At 41.7% G+C, this 12,717-nt stretch overlaps 1 protein-coding gene across 1 annotated transcript in view; it reads left to right on the forward strand.

Annotated features, from left to right (window-relative positions):
* Positions 1-381: 381 nt before the first annotated feature.
* The window catches only part of poc1a (POC1 centriolar protein A), a gene marked incomplete in the record, with an annotated part of 93,730 nt that continues 81,394 nt past the window's right edge, over positions 382-12,717 (forward strand). Inside the window, 5 exon segments of the mRNA XM_029692813.1 lie at positions 382-854; positions 946-1,030; positions 1,724-1,895; positions 8,991-9,170; positions 9,514-9,621. Of these exon segments, the coding sequence (XP_029548673.1) occupies positions 840-854; positions 946-1,030; positions 1,724-1,895; positions 8,991-9,170; positions 9,514-9,621 (560 nt within the window).

Raw genomic sequence — 12,717 nt, forward strand, 5'->3', positions numbered from 1 at the left:
ATGCAATATGGCTATGATATGTATTTCTTGCGGTATGAATATTAAACATGTCAATATTGTGATTTCCATGTGAATTCGATTAATTGTGGAGCCCTACGGGAGGTGGAAAATGATATGTGACGGCTTGCAGGGATCTCAGAAAATAGTTAAAATATTCTTTATTTTATGCTCCAGCAAGTATAGTTCTGCAGTCTGCAATTTATTATATTGTTTAATACGTCCAAATGTATTTTGCTAGAGCAACCCTGGTTAAAGTAAACTTGTATAAAGTGACCTTTTACCAACGAGATTCTACTGACCCCTGGTGTCTGTGGCGTTGATTACAGTTGTATTTTGGTCGGCCAATTACATTACGACATCACCTTCCCCTTTAAAATTCTCAACCGAAGTTGGCGCTCGATGCGGCGCGCAAACTCAAACGACACTGGAGTCTGTTGTCAGCGACGTCGACTTCTAGCGTTTGTAAGCAGCAGGTGATATAGCAAAAAAAAAAACATCAAACGACACTGTTTTATGAAAAATAATTAGCTAATTATAACTCGTCTCGGAACTTTGGATGTACGGAAACATTTTAATGACCGACAGTTTTGCTTATCGTGCGTATTGAAGCCAGGAAGAACGCTAGGTTACGGTATCTAACGTTGTGGATAATGAGTTGGCCTTGGTAACCAAGCAGCTGACAAGCCACCCAGTGAATTTGTAAACAATGCCTTGTGTTGCACATAAATTATTATTATCTATTTGTGCTGAACGTTACTGTATTTGAGAACAGTTTGCTAGCTTACTAGGCAGCTAGCTAGTTGTTTTCTGAGGGAGTTGCGTTTGTCCATCATCTGAAGATGACTTCCGCATTGGTAAGTAAACATGATGATGATGATGATGATGAGTTGCCAACCAATCAACTGACCCGCTAATACTGTAAACGTCTTCCTTTCACATTGTTAGGATGACCCAACCCTGGAGAGGCACTTCAAGGGCCACAGAGACACCATAACAAGCGTTGACTTCAACTGTAACATGAAACAAATTGGTAAGTGTTGTTGTTCGTCAATCATTCAAATAAAAATAAAAATCAAATATATTTGATACATGCGCCCAATACTACAGGTGTAGACGTTTACCCGTAATATGTTTACTTATGAGCTCTTCCCAACAATGCAGAGTTAAAAAGCAAGAGAAATTTGCAAAAAAGGAAACAGTAGAAATAACAATAATAAGACTATATACAAGGATTACCAGTACTGAAACAATGTGAAGGGCTATGAGGTAATTGAGGTAATATGTACATGTAGGTAGGGATAAAAGGGACTAGGCAATCAGGATAGATAATAAGAGTAGCAGCAGACTATGTGAAGTTAATATGTGTGTTGGTATGAGTGGGTAGAATCCAGTGAGTGTTGACATTTGTAAATATTTGTTTAATTTAACCTTTTATTTAACTAGTTCAAGTCAGTTAAGAACAAATTCTTATTTACAATGGTGGCTTACACCGGCCAAACCTGGACGACACTGGGCCAATTGCGCGCTGCCCTACGGGACTCCCAATCACAGCCGGTTGTGATACAGCCTGGATTCGAACCAGGGTGTCTGTAGTGACGCCGCTCGACTAACTTCTTTATGTCTCTGATCTTGGTTGCTCCAGTTACAGGCTCCATTTATATATATTATAGCTAACTGATAATATAATGAACTGATAATATGTCTATGTTCTTGTTGTCTCCAGCGACCGGCTCCATGGACTCCTGTCTCATGATCTGGAACTTGAAGTCCCAAATGAGAGCCTATCGGTTTGTGGGACATAAAGACGCTGTGACGTCAGTCCAGTTCTCTCCCTCCGGACATCTGGTGGCCTCAGCTTCCAGGGACAAGACTGTCCGCCTCTGGGTGCCCAGTGTGTAAGTCTCTCACCCCCCCATACATTGTTTGGGGCCGGCAGGTAGCCTTTGCCGTTGGGCCGGTAACCGAAAGGTTGCTGGATCGAATCCCATGAGCTGACAAGGTCGTTCTGCCCCTGAACAAGGCAGTTAACCCACTGTTAACCCCCGGTAGGCCGTCATTGTAAATAAGAATTTGTTCTTAACCTACTTGCCTAGTTAAATAAATAGAAAAAATGTTTTTAAAAGATAGAATTGAAGATGTGGCTATTATACACTTCCCATAAATAATTTATGCCACATATTGCCGCTGGGTGGCAGTGATGTTACATTTTACATTTGTGTCATTTAGCAGATCTCTTATCCAGAGCGACGTACAGTTAGTACATTCATCTTAAGGTAGCTAGGAGGGGCAACCACATATATCAGTCATAGTGAGTACATTTCCTCAATAAAGTAGCTATCAGCAAAGTCTCTGCTAGTAGTAAAGTGTGAGTGTTCATAAAAGGCATGTTTTATTAGACCTTTTATAATCTGAAGGTTGTGTGAATAAATCAGCCAGACAGAGGAGAACCTTAGTCACTCAACCATGCAGGACTGCCTCTGAAACCTAGACAGTCATGTGTCTCCACATGTGTTTAATGGAAAAGAGAGGGAAGATGTTAACTATGCTCTTACTGGTGTAAGATCTGACAATGGAGAACACGCTCACGCTCTGGTGCTGCAGCCTTCTCCTTCTATAACATGATGTGTGAATAGAAGAATCTATGGTGGAAAGAATGGCTAGACAGTGAAGTGTGAATAATGGATTTGTCTGAATGGAGATAGGAAGTTTGTAGCCTAGGCGGCTTGGAGAGGAAGTTTGTAGCCTACATTTTACATTTACATTTTAGTCATTTAGCAGACGCTCTTATCCAGAGCGACTTACAGTTTTTACATTTTTTTTTACCGTACTGGTCCCCCGTGGGAATCGAACCCACAACCCTGGCGTTGCAAACACCATGCTCTACCAACTGAGCCTAGGCGGCTTGGAGAGGAAGTTTGTAGCCTAGGCGGCTTGGAGAGGAAGTTTGTAGCCTAGGCGGCTTGGAGAGGAAGTTTGTAGCCTAGGCGGCTTGGAGAGGAAGTGCTAGGAAGTTTGTAGTCTAGGCGACTTGGAGAAGTGCTCAATTTTTCAACAGCACTTCGATTGAACAGATTTTCCCATTCAGTCCAGCAGTTTTCCATTTAGTTGTATGTGAATTACATTTTTGTAGTATGTGGAGCGTGTGTTATCTGAGAGGACCGTATCCCAGGAATAACCCACTGTAACATCTGACTGCTGCTGAAGCACTGCTTTCAAACTGAGCGACTTCCTTCCTACAAATATCTTGGCATCTGGCTTGATGACACTGTAATTTAAAAAAAAACATGTCACTGAGCTGGTGAAGAAGTTTAAAGTTGGTTTGATTTACAGAAACAAAGCCTGTCTGACTTTAGTTAATAGGAAAGATATTGTCCAGGACACTTTCATGTCTATTTTAGATTCTGGGATATTATCTATATACAGCTAGATGCTGTTTTCCATTGTTCCCTTAGGTTTATTATTGGTGATGGTTGTAGAACTCACCATTGTTCCCTTAGGTTTATTACTGGTGATGGTTCTAGAACTCACCATTGTTCCCTTAGGTTTATTATTGGTGATGGTTGTAGAACTCACCATTGTTCCCTTAGGTTTATTACTGGTGCTAGTTCTAGAACTCACCATTGTTCCCTTAGGTCTATTACTGGTGCTGGTTCTAGAACTCACCATTGTTCCCTTAGGTGTATTACTGATGATGGTTCTAGAACTCACCATTGTTCCCTTAGGTCTATTACTGGTGCTGGTTCTAGAACTCACCATTGTTCCCTTAGGTGTATTACTGATGATGGTTGTAGAACTCACCATTGTTCCCTTAGGTCTATTACTGGTGCTGGTTCTAGAACTCACCATTGTTCCCTTAGGTGTATTACTGATGATGGTTGTAGAACTCACCATTGTTCCCTTAGGTCTATTACTGGTGCTGGTTCTAGAACTCACCGTTGTTCCCTTAGGTCTATTACTGGTGCTGGTTCTAGAACTCACCATTGTTCCCTTAGGTTTATTATTGGTGATGGTTGTAGAACTCACCATTGTTCCTTTAGGTTTATTATTGGTGATGGTTGTAGAACTCACCATTGTTCCCTTAGGTTTATTATTGGTGATGGTTGTAGAACTCACCATTGTTCCTTTAGGTTTATTATTGGTGATGGTTGTAGAACTCACCATTGTTCCCTTAGGTTTATTACTGGTGCTGGTTCTAGAACTCACCATTGTTCCCTTAGGTTTATTACTGGTGCTGGTTCTAGAACTCACCATTGTTCCCTTAGGTTTATTACTGGTGCTGGTTCTAGAACTCACCATTGTTCCCTTAGGTTTATTACTGGTGCTGGTTCTAGAACTCACCATTGTTCCCTTAGGTTTATTACTGGTGCTGGTTCTAGAACTCACCATTGTTCCCTTAGGTTTATTACTGGTGCTGGTTCTAGAACTCACCATTGTTCCCTTAGGTTTATTACTGGTGCTAGTTCTAGAACTCACCATTGTGCTTTGTATCAAAAAGTGGTTTGGGCCTTTCTATGTAAGGAGAGCAGCATTTTTTTGTGTTTTTATACAAAGCACTCATGCAGAAACTTCCTATTTGTATCTGTCATCATTAATTCAATTTATACTTGCAAATTACCAAACTCAGTCTCAGGCTTGAATAACACAACAAAACAAAAAAACATTGGAAGGCCCTTCGGTCTCCACAGAGCTGCTTTTAGTTCTTGTTGTCTGCTTTACGTGGATCAACTCACAGAACTCTCTGGAATGAGATGTTCTGGACCCTACTGGATCAGTTCAGAGTCATGATCAGACACCTCTGTGTTGATAAATGTGTCTGTTTTTCTATTTTTATTGTTCTAATTGTGTGTATTGTATGTGTTTGATGTATTTATGAAGGGCTCATCTGTAAAATAGACCCTAGTCTCAGTATGAATTTCCTGTCAAAATAAAGGTTCAATAGACACACACACACACACTCATAGAATGTACTACACTCTCTAAGACTTGATGAAATATTTACATGACGAGTCTGTCATGCTGCAGAGTGTTGGAGTGAAAACCTTCAGAGAGCATGGGGTAGTACCTTCTCTCACATAACACAATGGACCTGTGCAAGAGGAACATCTATGTGAGAATGCTCAGCGTTCCACACCATAGTGTCCTCCAAGCTCATCACTAAGCTAAGGACCCTGGGACTAAACACCTCCCTCTGCAACTAGATCCTGGACTTCCTGATGGGCCGCCCCCCAGGTGGTGAGGGTAGGCAGCAACAGGTCTGCCACGCTGATCCTCATCACGGGGCCCCCTCAGGGGTGCGTGCTTAGTCCCTTCCTGTACTCCCTGTTCACCCATGACTGCATGGCCGCGCACGACTCCAACACCATCATTAAAGTTTGCTGACAACACGACGGTGGTGGGCCTGATCACCAACAACGATGAGAAAGCCTATAGGGAGGAGGTCAATGACCTGGCAGTATGGTGCTAGGACAACAACCTTTCCTTCAACATCAGCAAGACAAAGGAGCTGATCGTGGACTACAGGAAACGGAGGGCTGAGCACGCCCCATCTGCTTCTTGACTTGTTGCATCACCGCTTGGCATGGCAACTGCTTTGCATTCGACCACAAACCGCTACAGAGGGTAGTGCGTACGGCCCAGCACATCACTGGGGCCAAGCTCCCTGTCATCCATGAGCTTTATACTAGGCGGTGTCAGAGGAAGACCCTAAAAATTGTCAAAGACTCCAGCCACCCAAGTCATAGACTGTTCTCTCTGCTACCGCACGGCAAGCGGTACCGGAGCGCCAAGTCTGGAACCAACAGGATGCTGAACAGCTTCTACCCCCAAGCCATAAGACTGCTAAATACAGTTGAAGTCGGAAGTTTATGTACACTTAGGTTGGAGTCATTAAAACTACATCTGCGGCCTCATTTATCAATATTGCATAGAAACTATTTTAAAATATTACTTATGAATGCCATTTTGAATGTTTGTACGCAAATATATATATATTTTTATCAAACGATCCTACTAGCTTCACACGCACACCTGTAGGATATAACTGTTGATGCATACCAATTGTTCTTAGCCTCAGTGCTCGTGCACGACCTTGGCTGGTTTTTGAATTTCGAAACGCCCCTTAATTAACCATATATGGTGATAATCACCCCTTTTAAAGCCTGTAGGGGGGAGAATATACAACGCTGTACCATGAAATAACAACGGCGCAACCAAAAAAAAAAACAAAGAATAACAAACTTTTCTGTGACTGAAATAGAGGTATTAGTGTCAGAGACTGAGTACAACCAAAAGGTTTGATTTGACTCACTCAGTTGTGGTTTGACCAGTTAAAATATAAAACACAGCTACAAAGAGAGAACCATTAGGACAATTCAAGTTGCTTTATAGATGGCAAATATACTTCAAATGAGTTGTCAACATTCACTAATTAGAGGTCGACCGATTAATCGGAATGGCCGATTAATTAGGGCCGATTTCAAGTTTTCATAACAATCGGTAATCGGTATTTTTGGACACCGATTTGTCTTTTTCTTTTTGTATTTTTTTTTTTTTTTAACACCTTTATTTAACTAGGCAAGTCAGATTAAGAACATTCTTATTTTCAATGACGGCCTAGGAACGGGGGCTAACTGCCTTGTTCAGGGGGGATTCGTTTTTGTAACCTTGGTTACTAGTCCAAAGCTCTAACCACCTGCCTTACATTGCACTCCACGAGATGAGATGATAGTTTCCGGATACGACCATATTAATGACCAAAGGCTCGTATTTCTGTGTGTTTTATTATGTTATAATTAAGTCTATGATTTGATAGAGCAGTCTGACTGAGCGGTGGTAGGCACCAGCGTTTTTCACTCATCACGTTTATTCCGAAAAATGTCTGTCCTCACTCTGGTTGCCTATGGACAAACATTAAGGATAAGCTATGTGGTGAGTTGATGCCTATTCGGTAGCTAGTTAGCTAGGTTTGTATGCGTTGCTACTTTGTATGCGTTGTTGCTTGGCAACCTTTACTTTACATTTTTTGGAACAGATTCCTGTTGGAACGTTCCACAAATTATACCCACCCCTTCAAGCCTGCCAACTCCCAAGATGAGGCTGGTGTAACCGATGTGAAATGGCTAGCTAGTTAGCGGGGTGCGCACTAATAGCGTTTAAAACGTCACTCGCTCTGAGACTTGGAGTAGTTGTTTCCCTTCCTCTACATGGGTAACGCTGCTTCGAGGGTGGCTGTTGTCGATGTGTTCCTGGTTCGAGCCCAGGTAGGAGCGAGGAGAGGGACGGAAGCTATACTGTTATACTGGCAATACTAAAGTGCCTATAAGAACATCCAATAGTCAAAGGTATATGAAATACAAATCGTATAGAGAGAAATAGTCCTATAATAACTACAACCTAAAACTTACCTGGGAATATTGAAGACTCATGTTAAAAGGAACCACCAGCTTTCATATGTTCTCATGTTCTGAGCAAGGAACTTAAATGTTAGCTTTTTTACATGGCTCATATTGCACTTTTACTTTCTTCTCCAACACTTTGTTTTTGCATTATTTAAACCAAATTGAACATGTTTCATTATTTATTTGAGTCTAAATAGATTTTATTGATGTATTATATTAAGTTAAAATAAGTGTTTATTCAGTATTGTTGTAATTGTCATTATTACAACAGCAAAAATATCGGCCGATTTAATCGGCATCGGCTTTATTGGCCATCCAACAATCGGTATCGGCGTTAAATCATAATCGGTCAACCTCTATCACTAATAAAGCCATCCATCCTCAACAGCTCCTTCCTGTAGGCTTATTGGCCAACATTGCTGTTCTGGCAGAACGAACGAGTCATATGTTCCACCTGGCCAAGACATTCAGCAGCGTCTTCTGCACGTCACATATCATAAAGAATAAAGAGGGGAAACGCATTCCGTTAACGTTAGTTGAAATCCTTTTTTTGAGGGGGGGGGTGGTGCTTTTATGGCCATGTGGTCGCTGTCTCTATCACTCTGTTTTGTAATGGGGAAACCCATTGATGGCATCATGGCAAAGAAACCCCCTCTTGACTTCAACCTGTTGGTGCCATGGAAACTGTGTGTTACTACTGTTCTGTTTTTTATTTTTTTATTATTGCATCTAAAACATTGGCTCATCGAATGGCTGTGAGACGTCAATCAGCTCCAGCTGAGAAGTTCCCAATGCTGAAAAACAGAGGATTGGTAATAGCACTTAGCACTAGTCCACCGGAATGACATGTTTGCCTTTTTTTTATTTTTAAATTAGACCTTAAATCCCTTCCATAAAAAAATCCTATAAGATTGGCTCGTCAGACATCGTTTCCCAAAACCAATCTGTACTTTCTGCAGAAAACGTTCCCACCAGTCTCCTAAAAAAAAACACGCGCGCTCCCTGTGAAGCTTGTGCCGGATCTTCCTGACAGAGCAGATCAGACATCTCTCATTGGATCTCCTATTGCCTCCGTCTTTTTTCAAATAGCATTTACACAATGGTTTACCTTTCACACTTGCCTCTAATTTAACAAATGACTCTATTGGTTATTATTGTAAAAAAAAATGGAAATAAAAATGTAATAAAAAAAATTACAAGTTATTTGAAATAATTACTCACAATTGTACACATTTTCAACAAATATTTTCCCTGTTTGACGCTTGACAAGTAGTTACCTTAATCCACCACTTGCCACTGTGCATATACATGGTTGTGGCTTTGTGTAAAATTGACGCAAAATCAAACAAACGTTCATAATGATAAATCTCATATTTTGAGTGTGAAATGGTCCCACGCATGGTTTACGCACAGATTTGTGTCTAAGTATTATTGATAGACGAAGCTCCTGTCGTTTTACTTGACAAATACAATTACATTTTGATTTAATTTTGTAATGCCACGATAGCTATGAGTAGAATAAGAAAAACTCAGTTGGTCAGGAAATTGGGCCTGGGGGGGAGGGGTCATAATTCCTCTGTTTCTTCCTGTCAGTAAGGGCGAGTCCACAGTGTTCCGAGCCCACACCGGAACGGTCCGCAGTGTCAGTTTCTCCGGTGACGGACAGACCTTGGTCACCGCCTCCGACGACAAAACTCTCAAAGTTTGGACCGTTCACAGACAGAAATTCCTTTTCTCTCTCAACCAACACATCAACTGGGTCCGCTGTGCCAAGTATGAAAAACGATAACCTGTTTTTACCCTCACAACAACGTTATGATTTACGATGGCTGTATGGAATGAACAATCTGTTTCTTAGCCTGGTCTCAGATCTGTTTGTGCTCTCTATGACAATGAACATAGGATTTAGCAAGACGGCATCCAACAGATCTGAGATCAGGCTATCTGGTACTGTTTCTCTCATAACACACAAATATTAAAACAGGCTTTATGTACATTTTTTAAAGCATTATACAACTTTTACAAGTTATAACTGAAGTATAGTATTTGAAATAGTGTATTTTTGTTCAGTGCGTATGCCATGCACCCCCACATTGTTGGTCCTTTCTGTCTTCAGGTTTTCACCAGACGGCAGGTTGATCGTATCGGCCAGTGACGACAAGAGCATTAAGATCTGGGACAAGAACAGTCAGGAGTGTATCCACTCATTCTATGAACATGGAGGGTAAGGCTTAAGCTGTAGTGACGTACCCCTGGAACATGGAGGGTAAGGCTTAATCCGTATACAGTGCATTCGGAAAGTATTCAAAGCCCTTGACTTTTTCCCACATTTTGTTACGTTACAACCTTATTCTAAAATGGATTAAATAGATTTACCCCTCATCAATCTACACACAATACCCCCATAATGACATCACAATACCCCCATAATGACATCACAATACCCCCATAATGACATCACAATACCCCCATAATGACATCACAATACCCCCATAATGACATCACAATACCCCCATAATGACAAAAGAAAAACAGGTTTTTAGAAAAGTTTCAAATTAAAAGGAAGTTTAAAACTGAAAAATACATTTACATAAGTATTCAGACCCTTTACTCTGTTCTTTGTTGAAGAACGTTTGGCGGTGTTTACAGCCTCGAGTCTTCTTCGGTATGACGCTACAAACTTGGCATACCTGTATTTGGGGAATTTCCTCCATTCTTCTCTGCAGATCCTCTCAAGCTCTGTCAGGTTGGATAGTGAGCGTCGCTGCAGTTATTTTCAGGTCTCTCCAGAGATGTTCGATCGGGTTCAAGTCTGGGCTCTGGCTAGGCCACTCAAGGACATTCAGAGACTTTTCCCGAAGCCTCTCCTGCGTTGTCTTGGCAGTGTGCTTAGGGTCGTTGTCCTGTTGGAAGGTGAACCTTCACCCCACTCTGAGGTCCTGAGCACTCAAGAGCAGGTTTTCATCAAGGATCTCTTTGCAATTTGCTCCTTTCCCTCGATCCTGACTAGTCTCCCAGCCCCTGCTGTTGAAAAACAACCCCACAGCATGATGCTGCAACCACCATGCTTCACCGTAGGGATGGTGCCAGGTTTCCTCAAGATGTGACGCTTGGCATTTAGGCCAAAGAGTTCTCTTGGTTTCATCAGACCAAAGAATCTTGTTTCTCATCGTCTGAGAGTCCTTTAGGTGCCTTTTGGCAAACGCCAAGCGGGCTGTCATGTGCCTTTTACTAAGGAGTGGCCATAAAGGCCTGATTGATGGAGTGCTGCAGAGATGGTTGTCCTTTTGGAAGGTTCTCCCATCTACACAGAGGAACTCTAGAGCTCTGTCAGAGTGACCATCGGGTTCTTGGTCACCTTTCTGACCAAGGCCCTTCTGCCCCAATTGCTCAGTTCGGCCTGGCGGCCAGCTCTAGGAATAGTCTTGGTGGTTTTCAAACTTCTTTCATTTTAAAATGATGGACGCCACTGTGTTCTTGGGGACCTTCAATGGTGCAGACATTTTTTGGTACCCTTCCCCAGATCTGTGCCTCGACACAATCCTGTCTCGGAGCCCCATGGACAATTCCTTTTATCTCATGGCTTGGTTTTTGCTCTGACATCCACTGTCAACTGTGGGACCTTTATATAGACAGGTGTGTGCCTTTCCAAATCATGTCCAATCAATTGAATTTACTGCAGGTGGACTCCAAATTGTAGAACCATCTCAAGGATGATCAATGGAAACAGGATGCACCTGAGCTCAATTTTGAGTCTCATAGCAAAGGGTCTGAATACTTATGTAAATAAGGTATTTCTGTTTTTTTATGTTTCATAAACATTTCTACAAACCATTATGTCATTTTGGGGTATTGTATCTAGATTCATTAAAAAATTCATTAAAATTCATTTAATCCATTTTAGAATAAGGCTGTAACGTAACAAAATGTGTAAATGAATACTTCCAAATGCACTGTGTGTATTCTGTGTATGTATCTCTCACTCTCTCTATCACACACACACACACACACACACACACACACACACACACACACACACACACACACACACACACACACACACACACACACACACTCAAACCTTTTGACACCTACTCATTCAAGGGTTTTTCTTTATTTTTACTATTTTCTACATTGTTTAATAATAGTGAAAACATCAAAACTATGAAATTTTACACATGGAATCATGTAGTAACCAAAAAAGTTTTAAACAAATCAAAATATATTTTATATTTGAGATTCTTCAAAGTAGCCACCCTTTGCCTTGATGACAACTTTGCAAGCTCTTGGCATTCTCTCAACCAGCTTCATGAGGTAGTCACCTGAAGACCAAGTCCATATTATGGCAAGAACAGCTCAAATAAGCAGAGAAACGACAGTCCATCATTACTTTAAGACATGACGGTCAGTCAATCTGGAACATTTCAAGAACTTTTAAAGTTTCTTCAAGTTCAGTCGCAAAAACCATGAAGCGCTATGATGAAACTGGCTCTCATGAGGACCGCCACAGGAAAGGAAGACCCAGAGTTACCTCTGCTGCTGAGGATAAGTTCATTAGAGTTACCAGCCTCAGATTGCAGCCCAAATAAATGCTTCACAGAGTTCAAGTAACAGACACATCTCAACATCAACTGTTCAGAGGAGACTGTGTGAATCAGGTCTTCATGGTCAAATTGCTGCAAAGAAACCCCTACTAAAGGACGCCAATAGCAAGAAGAGACTTGCTTGGGACAAGAAACATGAGCAATGGACATTAGACCAGTGGAAATCTATCCTTTGGTCAGATGAGTCCAAATTTGAGAGTTTTGGTTCCAACCGCCGTGTCTTTGTGAGACGCAGAGTAGGTGAACGGATGCTCTCCGGATGTGTGGTTCCCATCGTGAAGCATGGAGGAGGAGGTGTGATGTTTGGATGCTTTGCTGGTCATACTGTCAGTGATTTATTTAGAATTCAAGGCACACTTAACTAGCATGGGTATAACAACATTCTGCAGCGATACGCCATCCCATCTGGTTGGCGCTTAGTGGGACTATCATTTGTTTTTCAATAGGACAATGACCCAACACACCTCCAGGCTGTGTAAGGGCTATTTGATCAAGACGGAGGGTGATGGATTGCTGCATCAGATGACCTGGCCTCCACAATCACCCGACCTCAATCCAATTGAGATGGTTTGGATGAGTTGGACAGCAGATTGAAGGAAAAGCAGCCAACAAGTGCTCAGCATATGTGGGAACACCTTCAAGACTGTTGGAAAAGCATTCCAGGTGATGCTGGTTGAGAGAATGCCAAGAGTGTGCAAAGTTGTCATCAAGGCAAA

The sequence above is a fragment of the Salmo trutta genome, chromosome 16, assembly GCF_901001165.1.
Source record: "Salmo trutta chromosome 16, fSalTru1.1, whole genome shotgun sequence".
NCBI classification, from domain to species: Eukaryota; Metazoa; Chordata; class Actinopteri; order Salmoniformes; family Salmonidae; genus Salmo; species Salmo trutta.